This window comes from Megalops cyprinoides, chromosome 17 (assembly GCF_013368585.1).
Source record: "Megalops cyprinoides isolate fMegCyp1 chromosome 17, fMegCyp1.pri, whole genome shotgun sequence".
Taxonomy (NCBI): Eukaryota; Metazoa; Chordata; class Actinopteri; order Elopiformes; family Megalopidae; genus Megalops; species Megalops cyprinoides.
The window spans coordinates 7,583,600-7,609,501 of record NC_050599.1 but is presented as its reverse complement, the minus strand read 5'-3'; the positions used below and the strand labels follow the sequence as shown (position 1 = coordinate 7,609,501).

At 45.0% G+C, this 25,902-nt stretch overlaps 1 protein-coding gene across 1 annotated transcript; it reads left to right on the top strand.

Annotated features, from left to right (window-relative positions):
• The first annotated feature begins 1,836 nt into the window (after nucleotides 1–1,836).
• mtmr9 (myotubularin related protein 9) lies at nucleotides 1,837–24,148 on the top strand. Its single transcript, XM_036549987.1, has 11 exons — nucleotides 1,837–1,910; nucleotides 2,736–2,939; nucleotides 4,832–4,940; nucleotides 5,528–5,653; nucleotides 8,143–8,316; nucleotides 11,903–12,120; nucleotides 13,052–13,213; nucleotides 14,873–15,014; nucleotides 15,591–15,811; nucleotides 18,811–18,962; nucleotides 23,538–24,148. The coding sequence occupies exons 2-11, from the start codon at nucleotides 2,758–2,760 to the stop codon at nucleotides 23,699–23,701; spliced, it is 1,650 nt and encodes a 549-aa protein (XP_036405880.1). The 5' UTR covers nucleotides 1,837–1,910; nucleotides 2,736–2,757; the 3' UTR covers nucleotides 23,702–24,148.
• The last annotated feature ends 1,754 nt before the right edge of the window (nucleotides 24,149–25,902 follow it).

Below are 25,902 nucleotides of genomic sequence, written 5' to 3'. Positions count from 1 at the left end.
ACCATTATGTGCAACACCAGTGAAACAAATGTGCATGGAGATTTTGTTTCTGTCTTCCTTCCGTAAGTCTTCCTTTCCTGAAAGCAGCACTGTGTAATGGACTTAAGTATGTTTCCTGAGGGTGGCATTATACAAAAAGATCACATTTAAAGTCTGTAAAATATTTTGCATAATATTTATCAAGGTTCACTCTTCCCAATTATGTCAATTTTATCCACAGGCAATAGAAACTGCCACAAAACAAACACTTTTTCTGCTGCTTCTTCTGCTGAAATATGTTCATGTTCTGAGAAATTAGTAAAATTGATTACTAAAAGAGTGACAACATATTTATCTAATAAAAAATGTTCTGAATTACAATGAGTTTCTTCAGTTCTTAATACTGTGATGGTATAATGTTGCCATGGGATAATGAATTCTATTCCTATTAGAAGGGGAAGGGGAAGGGGAAGAAAAATGAAGTAAAGACTGCTAATAGTTCACCATTAGAGCCTAACTTCACTTACAGAGCAAAATAAAGTAATATTTTTGGGGGTTGGGAGATGAGACATGGGCAAGACACCAGATGGACTTTAGATGGACATAAATGACCAATCAGAAATAAGTGTAAACTTAAAATAATGACTGGAAGGTAATCTGCTGATTACTTTCACAGAATGACCTTAGATGCCCTTCCATCACATTCATTTTATGTTCAGTTGAAATTCTAAAGCAGATTAGATTTAGTTTATAGATTTTCCTTTTTCTCCAAATGAAAGAAACGTTAGCGTTTTCTTTTTTTGAAAATCTGCCAGTTATGAAACTAGAAGTCAAAAGCGTCATGGCACTTCAATGTGCATACCACCATTTACTCTATATAATTTTGTCCATTATTTTGATGCATTTGGTAGTGTGTTTTCTTATATGTGGAGTACTGAAGTCGATAATTACAATCGAGATACAAACAACAAGAATTTATTTAGGCAGCTGCAAAGGAAAAACTGATTATCTCCCACTCCGATGAAATGCCCATGTGCTCTGCTGGAAGATCCCATACCGCCCCCTTCTGGTATCTGAGGAGGACGATGCTGGCCTTCTTGAGGATAAGATGAATGTAAACCAGATTCAAAAGAACAAAATGACTAGAAGGCAGAAGGACAGTATGTCATACATGGGAATCTGAAAGACATATTGTTATTATATACTAGAATATATATGTTGGTCATATTGGTTAAGGCTTAAATAAAACATTTGATATTTTATATTATATGTAAAAAGCACATATGCAAGACACAACAGAATTACTGGCTGATTTTCAGGAAAAAAGCTAGAAGAATAAAGATAAGAAAAAGATAACAATGTGGACTTAGCTGCTTTGGGGGAAAACAGTCTGAGTATCTGGAACTTACTCCTGAGTTTCAGAAGCAGGGCAAGTGAAATTGTTCAGAGGGCTCTGACGGTAGATCATTAGTTAGCCTTACTGTCATTCTTGAGCTTGAAATATACACAAGATGTATTGATGACACAAAGTGGACATTTAGGGTAACCATGTCATTATAGTTAACAAATATAGCTTCAAGTATTTAAAACAATGTCAATTTTACTTTAATCAATTGTTCAAAGCAAAATCTCTGATTGGTCTTATAAGGCAGATGCACTAAAATTATTAAATTATTTTCCCCTCCAAATTCATCAGTCACCTTCTTATAGGACTCAAATTGTTCTTATAAACACATATGCTACATATTTCACATACTTACAACTGGCTAAATAAAGCGGTTCATAAGCCAGCTGGGGATCGCACCCTGCCCGGAACCCATATTGAGCCGTTTCACGTGTTCCTATCGGTGTGTTTTTGGGCGTGGAAACTTACTTCCGCTATTCCGTTATTTCGACAGGCAAAATTCTGCAAATCAGATAGAGGATATCAGGTATGGTTAAAAACCTATACGTTTAAATTGGTCTGGACACACCATATACATGTTAACTGGGTGTATTGATTGTCGATGATTTTGTTTGATTGCTTACGCCGCTCTTATAAACAAAGCTAGCGAGCTAGCTAGCTAACATTAAGCTTTTTCCAGCCCTTATCATGACGTTATGTTCCAGCTAACGAGCTAGCAGGATGCTTGTCATGGTGGCAACAAGCTCAGTAGCAATGAATTGTCTATAGCAACGTAATTACAATTATTGCCTTGCTGTCTAGGAACGGCAAACCAGATGGCAAATTAGAGCAACGGTGATTAGCTACCGTTTGCTGACTTCAGTTTATCGCATAACACCAGGCCTGATGCGGCTGAAAGCAACACCGGTAGACATTGGTTAGCAAGCTAAATTCATTGTCAGGACAGCATTATTTACGTGGATTCTAAATGTCAGTCTGTCAGTTTGATACCAGAGGCCACAGTCGATCACAAACCCTTGCTGTAATAGCAGAAAAAATATGCATCACGTTACAACGCACCTGGTGTAAACCTGCTCTAGTTAATATCTATATTTACTGCAGCTAGCTAACTCATTTTCAGAGAAAATAAGACCAGTAAGTGGTTCTGTTTTATCTGATAAATGGTTTGGACACGGGATCTTTTCTGTGGAAGTGTTGTGAATTATACATTTGACATTTTCTTCTTGTGGTGGAAAGAGATTAAAATATCTTATTTATTGATCTTAAAATGCTTTTTAAAACACAGTAGTCTACAGTGGCAAGTGATGTTGTTTTTTCTGACATTAAGACACTGCCCTCTTGTCCTATGGAGGCCGCCAAAGCCTCAGTTTAGGATGGAGTTCGCTGAGCTGATAAAGACGCCTCGTGTGGATGGCGTGGTGCTCCATCGTCCCTTCATGCCCACCGTGGAGGGGACGCTGTGCCTGACCGGACACCACCTCATCCTGTCCTCCCGCCAGGACAACACGGAGGAGCTGTGGCTCCTGCACTCCAACATCGACTCCATCGAGAAGAGGTCAGGCTGGGCGGGGACGGTTGGTCACTGTGCAACACTGTGCGACATTGTGCACCACTGTACGCCACTGTGCACCACTGTACACCACTGTGCAACACTGTACACCACTGTACACCACTGTGCGACATTGTGTAACACTGTACGCCACTGTGCACCACTGTACACCACTGTACACCACTGTGCACCACTGTACACCACTGTACACCACTGTGCACCACTGTACACCACTGTACACCACTGTGCACCACTGTACACCACTGTACACCACTGTGCACCACTGTACACCACTGTACACCACTGTGCAGTGTAGCATGTTGGTAAGGAGCAAGGTTTGGCCCCAGAAGGTTGCTAGATCAGTTCCCCTCTGGGGCATTGCTGTTGTACTCTTGGGCAAGGTTCTTAACCCACAATTGCCTCAGTAAACATCCAGCTGTATAAATGGATAACATGCAACCAACTGTAACCTATGTACTGTAGGTTGCTCAGGATAAGAGCGTCTGCTAAATGACAATAATGCAATCACTGTAATGTAAATGCTGGCATTACCACCCCAACCCCAATCCCTTAGCCTTAGCCACGCGTGCCGTCTCCGGCTACTGTCGCGACAGGGCAGGTGTCCTTCCAAACAACGCCCTGTAAAAACAAGACAATACCATTGTGTTTGAAGTGGCAGTGAGTGGCAGCTCGGCAGTTCATGCTCGCTTGTCCCATAATATATTTACTGCACTTTTGCCAAGAGTGATCATCATCTTGTGATTTCTGCCTGCAGGGATATACTTATGTAGTGTGTCACTTCAGTCTGTTAGGGCAGGAGGTACTTCAAAGAGACATTGTTTATGGCCAGGGCACTTCTGAGTTGAACATTGACACGTTAAATAATGACTGACAATATTAGTTATGATAATATGAGATACAATGGTAAATCGATGCAGGAGTTTCTTTTTGTCAGATGGGGCGACAGTATTGCATATTGGTTAGGAACAGGGCTTGTAAGCAAAAGGTTGCTGGTTTGATTCCCCGCTGGGGCACTGCTGCTGTACCCTTGGGCAAGGTACTTAACCCACAATTGCCTCAGGAAAGATCCAGCTGTATACATGGATAACGTGTAAAAATATGTAACTTATGTAAGTCGCTCTGGATGTCTGTTAAAATGACAATAATACAATGTAGTGTAATGTGGCGAGTGAACGTACTTTCAAAAATGATGTACACTTTTTTTTAAATGATGCCTTCTATGAACTGCACCACTTGCATTTCGATGAACTGGGTTGTGGGCTGTTCTGTGGCCACATGTGTTGGAATGATTCGTTTCATTTACTGTAATTTCCCACAGAAATGTTTTCACCCTGCAGATTGTGGGACATTATGTGGTCAGATGTGTTGCAATGATGTCTGTCACTGGAAGTTGTGGCCAAAATGTGTGATGCTTGACTTTTATTTACTCCTTAGGTCTGCAGTTTCTGTAGCCATAGTTTCATATGTTCATTTGTTTCCAGTACTTAAATATTATGGATTTGGTGTTGATAGGGAACCCCTTGGACTACAGGCCTGCAAGAGCAGACCGATGGTCTTGAAGACATGCTGCAATGTGCCTGAGTTTAGTGCATAAACCATGGGGGGCATTCAGTAACCTTTATTGTTCTTCATATCTGTGGTATTCATGTAATATGTAACACCACTGTTATAGGAGTTCATTATTGCATTGATACAAGTAGTTGTATTACAGTGCAAATACAAATTCGAAGCAAAGCAAAAGGACAAAAACATCAACAACCCAAACTATACTTTGACCTGCATTTGTTGAGACACTGACGTGATGTAGGCTCCTCAGGGTCAGAGTCCGGTGGTTTGAGCTGGGTGAACCGCATTAACCTCGGCTTCCCAACCCGCAGGTTCGTGGGGTCCTTGGGAACCATCATTGTCAAATGCAAAGACCTGAGAATCATCCAGCTGGACATTCCGGGCATGGAGGAGTGTCTGAACATCGCCAGCTCCATCGAGGTGAGAGGGAAGGCCACTCTCTCTTCACTCTCTGCTTTCAGTGAAAACAGGAGCAGGAAACCCGAAGTCTCCTCAGGATTTATCTGTCCTGTTTGTGTGATTGAACTTTGCACCTTGCTAGATCAGTCCTCTGTTTTGATTGGTCTTACTGATTCAGTGTTTTGCTACCCCCCTGCCCACAGGAAATTGACCTGAAGAAACATGGACAGATGCTGTTGACCTTTATCCAGGAGCATAAAACCTGATTGCTGGGAATCAGGTTGTTTGCCTGATGTGTTTGGTTGTAGAAACACAAATTTATTTAAACACGTACTCACACTCGCTGGTCTGGGAGTGTTGTTAGCCCGGTCTGGCACTGTTGCAACTCAAATGGACACGCTTATGTTCCATTGTGCTGGAAGTCGCTCTGGATAAGAGTGTCCGCTAAATGAATGTAATGTAATGCACTTTGTGTCGTGGTGGTTGGCGGCTCCAGTCTCAAAAGCAGCTGTCCTTCCATGGGAACTGAGAGGAGTGTTACCCTTGGATGTCCCCCCTGCCCAGGTGCCCCTCAGAGGGTGTGTAACCTTCATCTATGTCCCCTGCAGGCTTTATCCACTCTGGACTCGGTCTCCCTGATGTACCCCTTCTTCTACCGGCCCATGTTTGAGGTCATTGAGGATGGGTGGAACTTATTCCTGCCGGAGCAGGCTTTCAAGCACATCGAGGCTGTGGTAAGACCATCTTTCCCATCAGACACCTCTCCTCCCTCCTGTCTGTTCCAGTTCACAGGGTATTTGGATTCATGGCCTCCCCTCCCCACCCCACCCCACTTCCCCTGAGGAATTTGCACTGTTCATGTTAGGCTGCCAGTCTGTCATAATGAACTTCATCAATTTGGAGAGGATGGCTGCTGACTGTCTGTGATGTCCCCACAAATCTCTAACGTATGGTGTCGGAGCTGAACGATCTGACGAGTCCTCTGAAGGCATAGGACCAAAGTAAGCATATGGAAGTTTGCTATCAACTGCTGAAACAGCAGAGGATATTTCTGGTGTGGTGCAGGAAATTGTGTTAGTCGGATGTGGGACATCCGAGAAAAGAAGTGAAATGGGACTGACTTTGACATGACCTTCTCAGATTCTCAAATTGGGGCATACATTTATAAAGCGGGAAGTGAAACGTCTGTTGTGTGTTTTCTCTCATTGAGCGTTTCACTAAACATCACAAGGAATCAAATAAGTTTAAAATAAGAAATAAAATGTTCGACCGTGTATACATCTGTGTTCTTGACCCCCAAGTTCAAAGTCATTTTTTTGTTCATTTTAGCCAGGTCCCAACTTGAAACGAGGGAAAAAAATTAAATTACTGTGATCACTATGCCTCCTGAATACAGAATGTACAAGAACCCCCAGGAACCTTTTTTAGCAGAATCACTGATTGACAGGTGGGCAGCATCGTACACTTAGTGTGGAATGACCCATATGATAATGATTGCGCTGGTGCAGCTGGATGGAGGAAGCTCACTCTTACCTCCGATATGTTCAGGAAAACATTCAGCCCACAGCCATGTCACCATTTTCCATCATATTTTGACAAAGCCCCTGAGGTTCTCAAAAAGCTGAAAGTTTCAAAAGCCAATTAAAATATGGGCAATCTGTAACACTATAAGAAGAACCTGCTTTAAAGGCTGTATAAATGCTGTGTAACAATTCAGTACAATTTTAATAAAATCAAAGGTGATACTTTTTAAGTTTGGAATTTGAAAAGTAATATATGCAAATTCTCAACAAACCTCATACCAACCTCAAACCACATACCAAGGTTGTGCCCTCTTTTTGTTTAGTTTAAAAATGTGTGTCTTAAAGCCTAGGTGGTGATAAAAATGGCCATACCTCAGAACATTGTCTACACCATGAGTTTTGAATGTTAGCATTGCTTGAATTTCCAAGTGAATTAAGGTCATGCCAGAGTAGGTCCCATTTCGCAGAATGACCGATCTGATGCATGGCCATAATTTCCAACACAAGACATGATTTACAGTAAATCACACTAAAATCTCCACCCACATATTGGGAAACTAGATTGTGATTTGGTTTGTGGTTAGCCCTCTAAGTTCCTTTCTAAAGTCTTTATTTAACCATGTTGTCAGGGCCCTTTATTTGACCGCGCTACTCATCCTGGTGTCGTAGGATGGCACTGTCTGCAGGTTTTTCTTCTGTTCTGTTGGGGCCGGTTCAAGCACTCCCACAGTGCAAGTACGGCCTTTTCAAGGTAGACGGGAACCATCTGGCCTGCTGGCCTGAAAGACCAGACTGTGGTTAAGATGTTTTGTTCTAATCCTTGAGGAATTGCATAATTGAGCCAGTCCTGTTGTGAATCTGGTCATGTCTGATATTAATGTATTGGGGGGGGTGGGGGTGGGGACAGATGCTAGACTTAATAACAAATGATAAATATTTTGAGGTGAACACTGGTGGCTGTATGTGTAAATGCCTTCACTGCAGACTCTCAAAGGCTCTCCCTGGCACTGAGCCACTCAGATGCAGCACCCAGCCCCTGTTCCGGCTCTCAGTAAATTCCAGCTCATTTATCGTCTGATGAATGCATATCTGTGCTGTAATGCCCCCCCCCCCCCCCCCCCCCCCCCCCGCCGCGTGGTGTTGGTGAGAGAGTCTGGCATAACGCTATAACGCTACATTAATCACGCTGTGTGTGCTTAAAGCACTTCCTGTGCAGCATCTCACTTCCAGCGTCATGATAAATTAAAAGCCGATGTGATAATAACACCATATGTCTTTTTTTTCCATTAAAAACGTAAAAAAAAATTAAGTCTCATGTTGAGTAATGTAGTCGTTCATAAAATATGGAATACACTGCTGTATTTTCATTGTCTTTATTACTTTCATGCCAAAAATTAAATTTCGGTTGTATAATTCCAGATTCTGAAATCCAAATGACTGGAGTAGAACACAGGCAAAGGAAGGTGTTGACAGCACTGTAAGAACAAGACAGAGGTGTGTAGAGTGCAGTCAGAGGTGAGGATAGTGTTGTCATAGGTTAAAAGCAGGGACAATGATGTAAGAGGATGCAGGTAAACACAACGCTGTAAGAGGATACAGGTGAGGATGGTGCTGAGGGAGCTGTGGACTGTGCTGCCAGAGGTGAGAGGTGAGCACAGCGCACTGGAGGAGCGTATAGATGTTTCTCTCTCTCCTGACAGACGGACGAGTGGAGGCTGAGCAGTGTTAATAAGGACTTCACGGTGTGCCCCACTTACCCCCCTCTGGTGATCGTCCCCAAGGACATCGATGACGACACCCTCCGCAAAGTGGCCACCTTCCGGCACGGGGGCCGATTCCCTGTGCTCAGCTACTACCACAAGAAGAACGGCATGGTGAGCACTGCATTGTGGGTGTTGGAGTTTTGGGGGTCATTCTGAGTCGTGTTTGAACTAGTATGTGTCCTGGGAATTGAGTTAATAATCAGGATGCATTAATTCATGGTAGAGGTCAGCTGTAAATGTGTCTCAGTCAGGAGTGATTGTTTTTTCATTGATTCATGTTGCTGCAGCTTCTACTACTTTGGATTTGTAACATGAAATGGGCTCAGGATTCAGCAGTCATTTTATTGACACAGAGTGACTAGCCAATCAGAGCTCAGTAATTATACATTAGCATCTGTCATTAAATCAGATAAATGAGGGACTCAAAACCCTTCATGCATTAAGGTCATCATCAGCAGGCAGGGTTTTCATAGTAGGTTCTTAAATCAGTGTACTTCTGTGGTTATTAAACCTTCTCTTGTTCATGTTTAACATATAGTTAAAATGTGGTTTAACTCTGTAAGCAGTCCACATTTTGAGCTTCAAAAAGGACATTCTACCATCAGATATTAAAATTGAATGGTGTTTTATTATAACAGGAAGCATAGTGCACAAATGTAGGCTACTTACTGAAAATGAACAAAAATAGCTTAAGAGGAAGAGCTAGACTCGCTTCTTCTTCCTGAATGTTATTTGTGAATCTAATGGAAAACGGTCACAGCACATTAGGAAATGCCCTCTGGAGTCATTAGGAGTCCCTCTGACTGATGTGTCTTGCAGTTTGATTTCTTACACAGTGTGGGTCACAGAGATGAAGCCTTTGCACCATCAGAGACCAGGACAGTAGATATTCCACACTCAGGAGTGCACCTGTGTGGCGTTTGGGCACCCAACTGACGGATGTAGAGGCGAGGGGTGTTGCTTCATGTCTGACCCTACCTTTCCTTATGAGTCACTGTGGCTGGCCTCGCCCTGAGACTGGAGTCCAGTGGGGTGTTTCTCTAAAGGACAGGAGAATGTGGAAGCACGCTGTGGGCTTTTGTTGTTTTACTTTGGACTGAATAAATAAATGTTGTACTACAAGGGAATTTATATGATTAGGGAATCCTGAAATCGAAAAGAGCGCCATTCATATGTAGAGTAAAACTGTTCTATCCCGATTCATTCGACTACTTTGGTGAATTACTCTATAGCTAAACTATATCTCATCAGCGAGGGAGGCTGGTTTTTTGTTTCTGTGAGTGGCTGTGGCTGTCGCTTTTTGTGGGGCCCTGTACAGTTACACTGTACTGTCAGCTTACTGTGTGCCCTCTCTAGCTATAGCAGTCTCCTCATTGCAGGATGCATAAGAAATCACCTCAAACTGGCACCACTGGGTGAGACTGCTTTGCTCTCCAGAAGGGGGACGGTATGCTGTATTGGTGGATGCTGTATTAGAACGTGTTGCAGAAGGTGGATGCTGTATTAGAACGTGTTGCAGAAGGTGGATGCTGTATTGGAATGTGTTGCAGAAGGTGGATGTTGTATTGGAATGTGTTGCAGAAGGTGGATGTTGTATTAGAATGTGTTGCAGAAGGTGGATGTTGTATTGGAATGTGTTGCAGAAGGTGGATGCTGTATTGGAACGTGTTGCAGAAGGTGGATGCTGTATTGGAACGTGTTGCAGAAGGTGGATGCTGTATTAGAATGTGTTGCAGAAGGTGGATGCTGTATCATAGTGCTCTGTTCTGTAGAGGGTGGATGCTGTATTGGAACGTGTTGCAGAAGGTGGATGCTGTATTAGAACATGTTGCAGAAGGTGGATGCTGTATTGGAATGTGGTGCAGATGGAGGATGCGGTTTTAGAACACTCACACCAGTAATTGCAGCACACCAGCATTGGCACCGCTTCTGTGTGGAGCTGAAGAAAGAGAAAGCGTTTGACTTTTCTCACAGGCTAATAATGTTTCTCGTGTTGCTTGGGGACGAGCGGTGACACGGTGGCCTTTATCTCTTGCGAGACGGATGCGTGTGCATGCGTGCTCGTGTGTGTGTCTGTGTGTGTGTGTGCGCGCGAGCGTGTGTGTGCGCGCGCATGTGCGTGCGAGCGTGTGTGTGTGTGTGTGTGTGTTGCGCACCGGCCTCAGCCCCGCCAGGCCTTCTCCCTCGCCGGCCGCTTATTGACTGCAGCCCAACAGCTTATGCATTGCAAATGAGGTGATCAATCACCCTCTGCCTCTGCCCGCGTGTAATCTCCCGTTTCCCCTCCGCCTCCTCGCAGAGAGCCGCCATTTTCTCTCTGTGAGCAGCTCCTCACCATCACCCCCACACCACTTTCTTTCTGAAAGCAGGATGACAGAGCGCCAAAACCAGCTCCCCCTACAGCCCCCCTAAAACAGAAAAGAAATACTCCGCCTCTCTGCCCCCACCCTAACTATTTCACTGACCGTACCGTACCAGTGTTCCTTGTGCCCTGAAGTGCACCTCATCTTTGAGCATGAATCTTACTGGTGAAATATTGGTGAGAAGAAAGATGAAGGCTATGCACTGAAACATCACCAAATAAGCTGACCATAGAAGCTAAGCTCCAGCGTTCTTCAACATTGTATTTATGCTACTTACAAGCTTTTTTCCACCATATGAGTCTTTAAATCTGTGACCATGTGGGTCCTACATTTCACCTGGCTATTTAAAACATATTTAAATATGCTTAATCTTCTTAAATAATGTTAAACTGCAGTTTACAACAATGGACACACCAAAGCCTCTTCCTTAGAATCAGCCCAGGGTGTCTTAGGGGGGAAAGGGTGTGGAATTTTCAGGGAAATGTAAGACCAGATCAAAGATTGACTCTGTCCTCCTACCTCTGATTGAAATTCCACATTTCCTCTCTTGCGACACTAACAGATTTTCATGTAATGTGTTGCACTAAAAGAGCAAGTGTAAGAAGACAGTCGTACTTGTGAGTCATAGGAATCATACAGAGAATACGGTGACAAAGGGATGAGTTTTTTTGAGGTGAACACACTGACATTGATCCTTCATGAAGGGCTTATGGAGCAATCTGCCTGACAAACCCCATTTGAGCAGTAAGTGCTGTACTTCCTGCTGGAGGCAGTCAGTAGGGCGTGTCCGCGGCTGTGGTATTTCCACCTGAGCTCAGTCTTGTGGAAAAGAACCGCAAAGGCAATTGTGTTTCATGCCAGTAATGTTTTCCCTTGTGTGCTTCATGATTGTGGTATGTTGATGTGCCACCTTTGGCACTTGGTAACACAGCTATATATGATGGTGATTCTGTGCCATGTTAGACATTTTTAATGTAGGTGAATTCTGGTACTGTTTGTTCCCCACATTAACACCGTATGCATGTGTTACCTCTGGCGTTCTTGTCCTTTTTTTGTCTTTTTTATTCACTGGATTATCAGAGCACATTTGCTTGCTCAGGATCCAGTGTAAATTATTTCCAGCAGAAATGTCAGTTGGCTGGCTTTTCACAGATCATCTAGAATCTGCAAACACGTTCCTGTTCCATTTCTTTTGCCCTGTGGCATTTTGCAGGAAGGCACCAAGTCATACAAAACGATTATGATCGGCTGCCTTGGTACTTTTCAGCACGAGCATTGTGAGATCCGCAGTAATCGGGTGCATTGGAGCCCCTCCTCTCTCCGCCTGTCCCCAGGTGATGATGCGAGCAGGGCAGCCCCTGACCGGCACCAACGGCCGGCGCTGCAAGGAGGACGAGAAGCTGATCAACGCCACGCTGCGCGCGGGCAAGCGCGGCTACATCATCGACACCAGGACCATCAACGTGGCCCAGCAGGCCAAGGCACGGGGCGGGGGGTTCGAGCAGGAGGCCAACTACCCCCAGTGGAGGAGGATCCACAAGGCCATCGAGAGGTCGGTCCGCACGCCCCCGCGCTCCTTTCTGCCTCCTTTATATCTCACAGGAGCCCTGCTTTTCATGCCGTGTGGAGAATAATCCCACAGTTTGGCTGGGACTGGCAGCAAGGACTCAGGGTTGGAATCCCTGTTCAGATTTGGTTTAACCCTTTCGTACGTGACTTATTTTCTGCTATGTAGCGCGCGTGTTACGTTACATGATTCGTCGTGTTTTCATTAGCGTTATTAAGCTTCTCTTAGTTTTCACCGCCTCATTTGCTATACTTTGTTAAATCACTGGTTCCTCAAAGCTAATGTTACCTAGAGTTTTTCCAATCTGGTATTCTAATCACACCGGTTTGACCGTATGCGCAAAAGGGCTAATCACACCGATGTGACCGTATGTGCGAAAGGATAAATATACCTAGCTAGATAAGATAGCTACTCGCTAGCTCTGAATTGACAGCGTTGCTGTGAATAGTTTGTTAGCTATCCAGCTAGCTCACCTGTTCACTAAACCAAGATAACAGAAAGCCACCTAGCTTATTTATCCAGCCGTACAGCAGGATAAAATACTTCAAATAGTGACTATAGTGACTAATAGTGACTAAATAGTGACAATAACTCTGTCAGTTGTGGTCTTTTATGCACGCTGTCTGAATGGATATTTCAGCGCATCAGTGGCTGGTTGCTGCATTTATTGACAGCTTGGTTTCTTTAGTTCAGTACCACTGTCAGAGTGAATAAGGTCTGTTCCTCCTTGCCTTTCCTCACCCTTGCTTAGAGGATTGCGTGACTGACAGAACGCTACCCAGTCAGACACCTTGCGTAAAATATGAGTAGATAGAATGGTAAGCCACACGTTAACAGCACAGCCCTTTCCAGACTGAGATGACTTGGAAAATGACATCATTGTGGTGTGCTGAGCTTTTTCTATAATCCTTTGCAGGTCCAACATCTTGCAGGAGAGCCTGATTAAGCTGGTGGAGGCCTGCAATGACCAGTCCCACAGCATGGACCGCTGGCTCAGCAAGCTCGAAGCCTCCAACTGGCAGACCCACGTCAAGGAGATCCTCACCACCGCCTGCCTGGCGGCGCAGTGCATCGACAGGTAAGCCTCGCTGCAGACACACCAGTTTCTCTCACACTGCCTCCAGTGGACAGGTGGTGTATCGGCAGGTGAGCGTCGGCACAGATATACAGTTTCTCTCACACTGCCTCCAGTGGCCAGGTGGTGTATCGGCAGGTGAACCTTGCTATCGGCACCCCTGTCTCTCACATGCCCCCTCTACAGGCCGTGCGGTGTAGTGGCAGATGAGCAGTAGTACATGGCACTTTAAACACAATTGTGTTTCAGTGGGAAAACCTGTCATGCATTTTCCTATCTGTATCACTATGTAGATACATTTATTGAATTGAAAAATCACTAATAAAAAATAGGAAAAAATCCCTTTTCAGACGTTCTTCTAGAATCATGTTGATTTAGTGTTTGGTAGTTTTGGACTTTTGGAGTTTTGTCATAAATCTGCTCGCGCTGACAGATAAAAAGAGAGTGCTTTTAGGGGTTTCTAACAAGACTGAAGACTTTCACAGGTAAACTCAAACCACTTTCGTGTGCGTTCTCACTGATGACTCAATGCTGCATCCCGCTGGATAAGTGTGTGTCAGTATTTATATCATTAGGGCATAGCTTAGGCCCCAGAGAGCCACCGTACGCAAGGTATTATTAACTAGTGGCCTTTTATATCTCATAGCAAATAAAAAATACAACTGCAGATAATTGGATGGTTTAAATATGAGAAGGATGAGAGTCCTTTTGGTTCTGATTAAACGGAAGCGTGAACAAAGGACTGTGACAAAACGCGTGGTGGTTAAATTAAACAGAGGCCCACATTTATCGTTGTGTGTAAATTCCGGTTATGATACCCAAACTTTGGCTTTCACACCCGCCGTGGACATGGCAGGAATGGGGTGTTTGGTGCGGCGGACTTGGTGTGAAATAGAAATGTCCCAGCTGAGAATGGCCATGTCGGTGGACAGCTAAAGCGCGGAGATGGTGCAGAATTCCCGAAAGCGCAGCGTGGAAAACGCCTCGGCCAAGCTGCCGGAGTCAGGGTGCGACAGGAAGCGGGCAATGCACAGCTCTGTGCAGACGCTTAAAGTTTGACGGACTTGTAATTATCCCTCTCCTAATTCCCGTGAAATGATTCCCCCGCCTGTGGCAAACGACTTTGCGCGAGCGCGTTAGGTTCTAATTATAGCAGCGGTTCGCCCCGTGTTTCCCAGCGTCCCTCTCTGCTTGAATCGAGACTAACGCGCTCGCGTTAAGCCTGTTAAGCAGCCCAGAGCGTGAGATTTGCTGTTATTTCACACAGGCTATTTCGCTGGTGCTCTGTCCTGAAGGAACTCGCTGTTCCCCTCACTCCCCCCCCAAACAACACCCTGTATTGGCAGCACACAGTGTCTTGGAGGAAAATTGGCTCGTAACCAGATGCCTGCAGGTTCATTCCCTAGCAAGCACTCTGCCTTTGTGCCTCTGTGCAAGATGCTTAACCTGGATTGCATATACAGCTGTATACATGGATAACATTTGAAGATGTTAGCTATGTACCCTGGTTAAGGGCATCTGCTAAGCTAAGCAGATAAATCAGAGTTTTCAAGCGTTAAATAGCATGCTGTATGGCTGTAATAAATGCTTTGTCACTGGAGGGCGGGTGTGTCTGTGGTAATGATGCAGTCAGTGCCATGTGCCCTGTGGTGTACTCCTCAGGGAGGGTGCGTCAGTGCTGGTCCACGGCACCGAGGGGACAGACTCCACACTCCAGGTCACCTCTCTGGCCCAGATCATCCTGGACCCGGGCTGCAGGACCATCCGCGGGTTCCAGGCCCTAGTGGAGAGGGAGTGGCTCCAGGTGAGAGACCCAGTAACGCTGCGTCAGGAACACACTGTGTTCTGACACCAGGGATACACTGCGGGCTTGCACACCACTCTGAAACCAGTGACACACTGCACACTGAAATCCATGACATGATGCAGGCTGACACACTGCGCCCTAAAACAATGACACACTGCAGGCTTACATACTGAACTCTGAAACCAGTGACACACGACAGGCTTACACACTGCACTCTGATACCAGTGACACACTGCAGGCTTACATACTGAACTCTGAAACCAGGGACACAATGCAGGCTTACACACTGCACTTTGACACCAGTGACACACTGCAGGCTGAAAATAATGACACACTAGAGCCTGATTCACTGTGCTCTGACACCAGTGACACACTACACTCTGACACCAGTGACACACTACACACTGCACCCTGAAAATAATGACACAATAGAGCCTGATTCGCTAAGCTCTGACACCAGTGACAACTGCAGACTGACACACTGCAGTCTGACACCAGCGACACACCGCACTCTGGCACGGTGCCCTCTGAGCGCGGTGACACACAGTGACTTTGACGCCTCTGTCCCCCCAGGCGGGCCACCCGTTCCAGCAGCGCTGTGCGCAGTCGGCGTACTCGATGGGCAAGCCGCGCTGGGAGGCCCCCGTCTTCCTGCTCTTCCTGGACTGCGTCTGGCAGATCCTCCGCCAGTTTCCCTGCTCCTTCCAGTTCAGCGAGCACTTCCTGGTGCTGCTGTTCGAGCACGCCTACGCCTCGCAGTTCGGTACCTTCATGGGAAACAACGCTGCCGAGCGGTCAGTACCTGTGTCCCGCCCCCCTCACTCACCGCCCCGCCCCCTCACTCAGGGGTACGACGCAAGCTAGGGCCCAGCACAGATCTGAAGCCTACAGCCTTCTGGGTAGAAGTGCCTCACAGCTGCATTACACTGGCACCAATAGACCGATTCAGCAAAGAGGCAGTAGATAAAAAGCTCCAGCTGATTCATATGGTCCAAGAATAGGGTTACTTTTTTATTACAAATTGGTTGATTTTTATGTTAGTAATCTTTTAGGAATGCATATTTAGAAGCAGTGCACAAGTCCAAAGGAAAGTCTCACTGCTCTTTGACTGTTTAAGGTGAAAACCGTGTCTACAAGGGCGGATGGAGAGAAAGAATCTCTCAGTTTGGTGTAAAGATACAGTGGCACCCAGATGCCAGGTCTCAGAATGGAGAGTGTGAAACTGGCTAGTTCAGCTGGACGGAAATTAGGTTGTACCGGAGGCAAGTCCACAGCAGCTCAAAACTTTGACCCAGAAATCATCCTGAAGTCTGTGAAACTGAGGGGGCAGTTTCACACGTGAGCTGGGTTCAGCATGATGTTGCTGTCACAGTGGTGTGTCAGAGCACAGGAGCCAGGTATCCAGGCCAGGGCTTTATTGAAGGTGTGTGTGTGTGGTTTCATAGGCATCGACGCACACAACAACACAACAGTCTGTCCCCAGCAGTTTGGTGCAGCACTGAAGTGGGGGAGGTCACCACAACTTTAAAATTGTCCAAAAAACTTGGCTCTGTTGGGGTTCCTATTGGTGGCCAGTGAGTACAGACAGGTCAGAGGACAAATGGTGACCTGAGGGCTGTCCTTGGGGGTGTGTCTGTGGCTCAGGTTACCTGTGTGGTTGTTGCTGGTAAGAGGGAGCAGCAGAACAGGTTTGGGCAGGTTTGAACCCGTATTTAAAGGAAGATCTGTGAGAGGTGGGGGTGTACAAAAACTGAGATGGACAAAGGGATGTGGCCCTTTTTATATATTAATTCCATGTTTCTCCACTGCTGTTCTGTGTACAGTGGGGGTTTTCAGGGAGTTACCTCCCACCCATTATCCCCCCAATGGTGAAATACTTTCAGATCAATGTTGAAATTAACTTTAATTAATTGTGATGCCTCAAATACCTTCAGATAAAATTGTGCTTCATGAAAAAGTTGGCAAGTGAGGCACAGATTTCAATATTATGTATTTATTCAGAAAATACACACTTGTATATAACCCTACACCGTGATCGTTACACATGTACACAAGTGATTTCATTCCCTTAAATTTAGGACATGCCTGGTTATATACCAAATGTATTTTTCCCAAGTGAGTTTTTTCATATACCACACTGGCTGTACACTGGTGCTTATCCCAAGCTTGTATAAACAAGATTTATTCACAGATGATGGTAAATCTCAACATTGATACTTTGTTTTCAGACATGTTCTTTTCAGGCCTATTGTCCTTCCATGCACGACAAGGCAGAGTCTTTGAGCCATTTCAAGTCATCTCCTATAATTCCCATTTATAGTGGGACTGTTACTGCTTCTAATGGCTTCGGAGACCCTCCTAAGGAGACTGCCCTGTGAATGTTAACAATTGCAAGCTTGGCAAAATAATGCATTGCCCCTCTCTCCACCACACCTCCTGTGCAGCTCTAAAGCTGTAGCCAGTCAGCTGCTGTCTAACTCAGTTCCATTCCGTTACCGACTGCACCTCAGACAGAACGCTTCGCAGAGTATCTTTTATTTAACTGTTCTGTCGAGGAGAAGGGGGGGAACGTTTTCAGTATGTCTGACAATAAAACGTCTCTCCGTGTATTAATTTGGATCTGGAACAAGCAAGCTCTCTGGGGACCCGAACGGCTTAAAGAAGGACGCTCTCTTTCAAGTCAAAAAATGAGAGAATGCTTAAATCCTGCTGTGTCATCCCTTCATTTCCATCACGTCTTCATAACTGTACTGGTCTCCAGAGTTCCTTCTTTATTTTTCACACAGACTCTGACTGTAGATTTTTTTGCAGAAAATATGTGTAATACCAATAAAGATCTGAGGGCGTTTTAAGGCAGACATTGAGTGCAGAAGGTTAGCTTGATCACTGCAGATGCGTACGGTATCTAAGGCCTGAGCAGACGGACAGATCTGATGAGTGATCCACATGGAAGTGATTGACCTCACCGTTTACAGAGGTGCTCCGGGGCCAAACAGGGTCAGTAAAGAGCAGCGGAGTGAGAGCTGTGGGTGTCCCCAGTGCTCTGCCTGAGGTCACTGAGCCAGTCATCCTGTTTGTGCAAGACCTGCAGCCTCTTGCTCATCTGTCTGTCATCCTACACGGAAACGCACTGCATGATAAGACTGAAAGGGAGTCGGTCAGCGAAGTTCTTCTTCAGGACTGCTTCCTTGTGGATGCGTTGAATTGAGTAAATCTGTCTTCCGTTTCCATGCTGCTGACTCTGCTGGTACTGTACGTGTTCAGTAACAGCTTCCTTGTGAAACTGAGGAACTGGGGGGGGGGGGGGTTAACTGCGAGGAGTTTGAGATGATTGGTTTCACCCAAGCGCATGGAAACTGAATCAGGCTCTTCCAAATGTCCCTGTCTTGATCATTTCTGAAAAAATAACATGCAATTTTTTTCTTACGGCAACAAGGACAAAATGTGTCTGCTGGGCTTCATTTGAGTTGCGTTTCAAGTCTCACTGACACCAGCTAAAATATCTAACATTTAAACATCTGCAGACATTCTTCTCAATGATATGGCAAGAAAAGTGGAGATAGGGGAATCACTGATGGTAGATTTCATTTTAGAAAGTAATTGCCAGAATCGGTAAATGGTAGCATGAGAGCCTTAAACAGCGTGAAGTGCTTGTCTGGTTATGCCAGCAAACCGGTATATAGGATGAAGAAAAGAAAAGCATCGACTGTACTGGATGACTTTTCCCTGTCTCATGTATAACCTGTTTGTGTGTGTGTGTGTGTGTGTGTGTGTGTGTGTATGCATCCCCCAGGCTGAAGCTGAAGTTGTCTCAGAAGACGGTGTCTCTCTGGTCCTGGGTAAACCGGCCCCAGGAGATGGAGCGCTTCCTCAACCCTCTGTACGAGCCCAACAGCCTGGTCATCTGGCCCTCCGTGGCCCCCCAGAGTCTGCTGCTGTGGGAGGGTGAGAGACACGGCCTCCTCTCTTCCTCCTCTCTTCTCCTGTCCCTTCTTCGTGCACAGCATTACATTACATCGGCATTTAGCCAATACACACACGTGTGTGCACACATGGGCGCTCTTACACACACACACGCACATACGAGCTGCTGCCCACTAGAGGCATACTCCAGAGGTTAATATCTGTTCAATAGATCTTGATGTTTGGGTCTTTGTGGTTATTTTGCTGAGAGATCATATCTTTACATCACTGTCATCAAGCAGACACTCTTATCCAGAGAAACTTACGTAGGTTGCAATTTTCACACGTTACCCATTTGTACAGCTGGATATTTACTGAGGTTTATTTACTGAGGGTTAAGCCCAAGAGTACAACAGCACTGACCCAGCGGGGGAATCAAACCGGCAACCTTTCAGTTACGAGACCCGCTCCTTAACCACTGTGCTACACAGCTGCCCTATTCCACACTGCACACACAGGGGTGGAGCAGGGCTAGTAATCAAAAGGCCGCTGTTGTGCCCCTGGGCAAAGTATTTAACCCACACTTGCTTCAGTAAAGATCCAGCTGTATAAATAGAAAAAAATGTAACCCATGTAAGTCGCTCTGGATGAGACCATTTGTTAACAGTTTCATTATGACAGTAACGTAATGTAATATAACAGCTGTTAGGCTGATACAGACAAAATTCAATCAACACTGAGTGAGCGACTGATATGACTGTTCGCTTTGCATATGCTGTCCTTTGTAGTTATTTGTTCGGTTTTTGAAATCAATTTTCAATAGGACAGAACCCTTTGTGTTTCAGTTTTTATCATCCAGCAGATGGCAGTATGGAACACATTAAAAGACTTTCAATCTGTATTCTTGCTTTAGTAGCAGGAGCTGCTGGATAAGAAAGATGGGAAGAACTGTGCCCTTTGTTAAGCTAGTGCTCCTCTGGCTAGTGTACTTCAGTTTTTGCATTAAGGTTTTTTGGTTAACAAGTATCCAGAGATGCTAAAGGAAATGTTTAAGTACTATCAATATACAGACTATAAACCAGCTGATAAAGTTGAATTGCGGTTGGATTCTCACTCATTCCCAGTATCATATGCTGGTGCAAGATACATCTTACCAGCTTTATTTGGTCTTGTCCTTTTTGATCTGCATCTGAAACTGAAACTGAAAGAGAAAGCATTCAAGCTATAAAAACCTGCTTCAATGTCAGTAATTCCAAAGTGTTTTTGCAGGTGTTCATTTCAGTAACCCATTCTTGAGCTCATGCCAGTCCTTACTGGAATCCATACTGCACATCCCCCCAACACACACACACACACACACACACACACACACACACACACACACTAACTCTGTTACACTCAGATCAGGAGTCCTGCTGACGGTACCAGAGCACATGTAGGGTTTATTATAGCGCATGTGAAGATGGGTGTCCTCACGTACGACCGGACTGAGGCGCAGTGACGTGGCGCTGGAGGCTTGGAAAGTTTGAGCGGTCTGGTGCTCCCTGACTGAGTTATGTGTACAGTAACTCACTGATTTAAAGGGCATTCTTGGCAGGGTTCTCATCAAGTTCATGTGTTGGTTTATACATGCACTGTGTATAAAAAAGGCACCCCACAAAGTAGTTCATATTAAAATTTTATTAAAAATAGAAATAATTCTACACATGCATACACATGTTTGAACGTATGTATGTATGTATGTGTGTATAGTTAATATTGTCAGTATGTATAGTGGACCTCAAATTTAAGCTGTAGGTGTGAAGCGGGACCCTTTTGGTTGGTAGTGCCATTTAGCAAAACAAACAGCTGCTGAAATGTTCTGTTTGGACTGCATGCGAACATTCAGCTGAGCGCGTGAGAAGAGGAGGGATGTCACTCTTTTAAACAAAAAGATACCAGACTGTTCTCGTATTTTACAGTTTTTGGGGGAACAGGTAAAGTGTAGGTTTGTTGGTCATGGTTCAAGATTTGCTGCTTGTAACCGCAGGCTGATGACGCTATGTTTTCAGTATGCAGATCTTTAGCTGTCGCCTGTGACTGACTCAGACAGCCTTAGTAACTTTATCTCAGTGAGTGACACTCGGCACACATCTAGCCCCACTCAGCAGGCTTATACTGGCTTGATTTGACTGGCTTTTATTCTTTTAACGATGACTGAGATTGAAAAAGTCACTTTTGGTTATCGGCAATCAGTCTTCAAACTTTGTGTACTGCCCAGATTACTACACTCTGCAACCACGGGGCAACTGACTGTCCCATTCTGACAAGGGGGCACCTCTCAGACGTGATTCCTTATCTGTAGTGGTCCCTCAGCGGTGGAATGAATTTCCCACGGGGGTCAGAACAGTGGAATCACTGGGCATCTTTCGACGCATCCGCTGCATCTCAGTTCCACCTCAGTCCTCACCCCCTAACACCTGCTACCTGTATTACTTGCTGTTTATTTTATGTGTGGGATCGCAGTGTGTTTCGGATTCTGTGATCTAGTGATGAATGGTAGCATACTTGTCTTCCCTTGTCTCGTCGGGTTGCACAAGTTAACTTCTGGCAGGGCTTGAATAGTGTCATACTCACGCTCACTGCTCTGGGAGTGTTATTGGCCTGGTCTGACACTGTTGCTCATTCAGCTTGAATGAATAGACTTCTGTGCTGGAAGTCGCTCTGGATAAGACAGCTAAATGAACGTAATGCAATGTAGAAAAATTAGAAAAAACAAATGAAATGAGTAAGGAGTATGTCAGAATGAAACACACCAGCTGCAGTACTGGCAGCTGAAGACCACATGGGCTGAATGCAGTACATTGTGTATTTGAATTGGCTCATAAGGTGCAAAAACTTTCATTTTCGGTTCAGTTATTGTGTCAGTACGGCTTTTTTTTTCCATAGGATGCTTACTAGTGTGGACTCATGGTGCTCCTGTATATGCGGGGTAAATATACACTAAATGCTGGCTGTAAATAAGTGCTGCTTTCACGGGCAAACAGGTGACGGAGAATCAGGTAGATTTCCTCCATTTGTGTCAAAGCCGCACAGACAGTTTAGTGACACTGTTGCTCTTTCGACAGAATTCATCACTGTCATAGATCGGAAGGACAGACGTACCACATAGCTAATACCCCTGTATTCTGTCATCCAGTCATCACCTTGTGTGAGCATGGGAGTAGTGCTATTCAGAAATGTAGTTTTACTAGCTCAGCCCGGTACATACTGTGCAGTAATAGCACTTTGGCGTAACAACATAGACTTCTAAGCCTGTTTGTTTGACAGGCACATGTGCGGAGTGGGACCAGCCAGCCGCGCTGGGTGCTCTGACCAAATGCCTGGTCGCTCCCAAAGCCCGTGTGCAATGTCACACATTGTCCCGCGCGACCTCCGCTGACCCCGGGGGGGTGGAAGGAAGCGTACCGGGTCACACCGCGTCTGTGCAGGCCCCTGCAAGGTTAAGGTCACAGTGCCACTCAGACAGCCCGCGTCTCTCAGTCACATGAGTCAGAAACAGCTGGGAAGCGGCTCGACCCCTGAAGCAGGGTGCAGAGTGCCATATTTCAGCCACAATAACAGAAACAGTGAACTGAACGGCTTTTCAGATAAACAAGGCAAAGTGACAGTACTGCTGGAAATAATACAAGTGTCTTTTGACTACCTTCTCCTGAGTCAGGGAATCAATTTCCGTTTTTTTCCCCAGATACCCAAATTTCCCCAAAAACCTGTTTGTTTTTTTTTTTCCAATTTTTTCTGGATAACATACTCTCTCTAGTGCATTTTGACAGTGCAGCTGCACACAAGTGCTGTTTTGTTGAACTGACCGTACTGGGCACATCACATCACTGCGCTACAGCGCTTGGGGTGTCGAAAGGGTTTTCTTGTAACAAGTACACTTCCAGTAAAGCGGCTTGTGTTGCAATGAGCTGGGTGGCACGTGTTGGTGTGCTCGGAAGCCTCGCTGGGATGGGCCCCCTCTCCCACCTCATGACATCAGACATGGCCTGAGTCCTTGACATGACTAAATATGGGAATTTGGTGACGGTGCAGTAATTCGACTCGGAGCGCATCGGCGCCTGACCCAGTTATGGGCAGTTTCGTTCTGAGCCTGTCCTGCCTTGCTTAAGCCATTCAACACTCTCTGCTTTCATTTCTGTGTTTGTTTTAATGGTATTCCAGCATCGTGTCTGTAGGCCCACTCCAGTAAAAGCACATTAAATAAAGAGTGTTATATCAGGGTGCTGAAAAGTTGAGTGATTTGAAATTGCTGTGTCATGGTGGTGTCTGGTGGGGATAGAATAGTTTGGATGCTTTGCTCTGTGCCGGACTGGCTGACCTCTCCAAGGGGGTCAAGGGGGGGCTGAGTAGCCTGTAGTGGTCAAGATGTCTGGTAAACAGTAAACACAGATCTCTATGTCAGTATTTCAAATTTCAGTGATTGGCCAAGACAGACAGACAGACACACACACACACACACACACATATATATGTGCAGGCATGCACAAATACAGTTACACACACACAGTCACACATACACACGTGTGACTGAATACAAGAGAGCAGGTGTGATCGTGTGACTGCTCCCTTCCGCAGGTGTGTTTCTGCGCTGGAATCGTTCCTCTAAGTGCCTGGAGGAGGCGTACGAAGAGATGCTGCACATCATCGAGTACAACAAGGAGCTGCAGAACAAGGTCAATGCCCTGCGGAAGCAGGTGGCCCAGCTGGAGACCGAGGACAGCCTGCTGGACACGCCTTAGCGAGGGCCGAGGAACCGTGGCCGTATCAGCCAACACCAATGCACACTCCTCAGCTCCGCCCCCCCACCATGCACACTAAACCAAATCCCCCGGCCGCCCCCATAAACACACTACGCAGACACTTCGTAACACTGGCCTTATGCCCCTGGGATAGACCTGAACGCTGGTCCCAGAGTTCAAGTACAGTCAAGTCCCCCTAGCATAGACCTAAATTCTCGGGTCATATAAAATGTCGGGCTCTGGTTTAAATAACTACACACCCAAAGAACCTGCCAAATGGTCCATGTGGAAGCTTTCCTTTGAATGGATGATGTGAGGATAGCGTAGCACTCGCTTCAGAGGGAGTCTTCAGGTGTGGGGATGGAGCCACTGTCACTACGTTACAGTAATAACAAAACTGATTTACCAATGTAATTTAAAACATCAAAATATGAGCCATGATCATGACTGGAATATAGACATGAAAATGTAGTATCCATTAAAGTGTCATATCCATTAAACATAGATGTCTATAGCTCTCCATATACACCAACAGATGAACTGTATGCCTTAGGCTTCATATCATAATGAATGAGCAAGAAGTGAATGGATGCAGTAAGATGGTGCTTTTGGCTCCGTCTAGTACTGCTAATGACAGAAAGTGCTGGACTTAAAAAATTATTTGTCTTTCAGGCAGGATGTAACTTCCTGTGTTCTTACCCATACATGCACTAACAGGAAGTGGCACCAGGCATGTGTAGACTGCAGAACATCCTTTGTTTTGCTCATGGAAGTCCAAACATTTTTGGCTCTCATTCCAAAATTCATTCCAAGATAATTATTTCTCATTCCAAAATTCTCTAGTTATTCCCTGTCCTTGAGTGATATTTTTAGTTAAGCCTCCCCAAATGCCTAATCCTAAATTTGTTTTTCCATTCATTTAACTATTCTAATGTCACATTTCAAACAGTAGAATATTAACTGTAAATGTGTTGGAAATGTCAATGTACTTATCCTGTAGTCTCACTGGTGATTTTCTGTCTGAATCAATATTTGCATAGCCTGGATAATGATAAAGATCAGAGTGAGTGAACTGCCAAATTTTCTTCAGTGTCAGTGTAACACCTCACCAAAATATACTAGAGTTGTACATAGACTACAAAGATATTTCTGATGAAATGTATAGGTATTGTGTGTTCATATGTTATATTGATATATGTGTCTAATACTTGATTATTTTTTTCTTTATAACAGTTACTCTTTGTTCAAAATCATTGTCCTTTCACTTGCCAAAGTAGCATATTGTAAACTTTCAAAGGCCTCTATTAAATCTGACTGCAATGCGCTTTCTCCTTTACTCAATAATGATGACTTTAAGCAAATATTAGGGTTTTTTGGTTCTTACACAACTTGCTTTGTTAATGCCATCAACTGCTGAACTTGTGATGTTGTGTAAGTATCAAAAAAGGAACATCTGCTTAAATTTGTAACTTAAAGTTGAGGTGACCGTGTTTTACCATTAAACTGAATATAGGAGATGACTGACAGAGTATATGTTGCGTCTTTATCATACCTGCACAGTGGACAGCGTTCTGCACACTCAGGGTGCAGAGCCTACACACTGAACAAAGGTTTACACACTGCAGAAATTATACGGTGCATATTGCTTTACACATCTGAGTGCAGCGATTATGCAGTGCACAGTGCTCTCAAAGTCCTGAGACTACACAATGTGGTATGTTTTACATACTCGGAGGCTGCTCGCTTTCTGTAATCCAGCTAGCTGTGCTTTCCTCTTTGCAGTGAGATGTTCTGTCTTTATTTTCAGTGTTTTGGCATTAGACAGCACATAATTGTCTCAGATGCAGCAAGTGGAATCGGTTGCTCTACAATTATGTCAAATATTTCCAGTTTCCCCCAGGAATGAGTGAACAGGCATAGGTGGAATGGAAGTGGAATTTATGAGCAGTCTGACTTGTGCAACCAGCATAATGGTATGAAATAGTGTCTCTGAGGGCAGGTCCACATGTTTTACATGCACTTTCCACAGTAGTTGTTTTACCTCTCACACTCAGGCTGTGACCACAGTAACTGCTGCCCAAAGGAGCCTGCGTCTAGATGCCTACAGTACACTCGGTGTGTCTTGGAATGTGATTCCATGTGTGGGGAATGTTTCTGTTCAGGGTCAGAGAGGGGAACATGTGGAAGGCAACAGTGGGTGT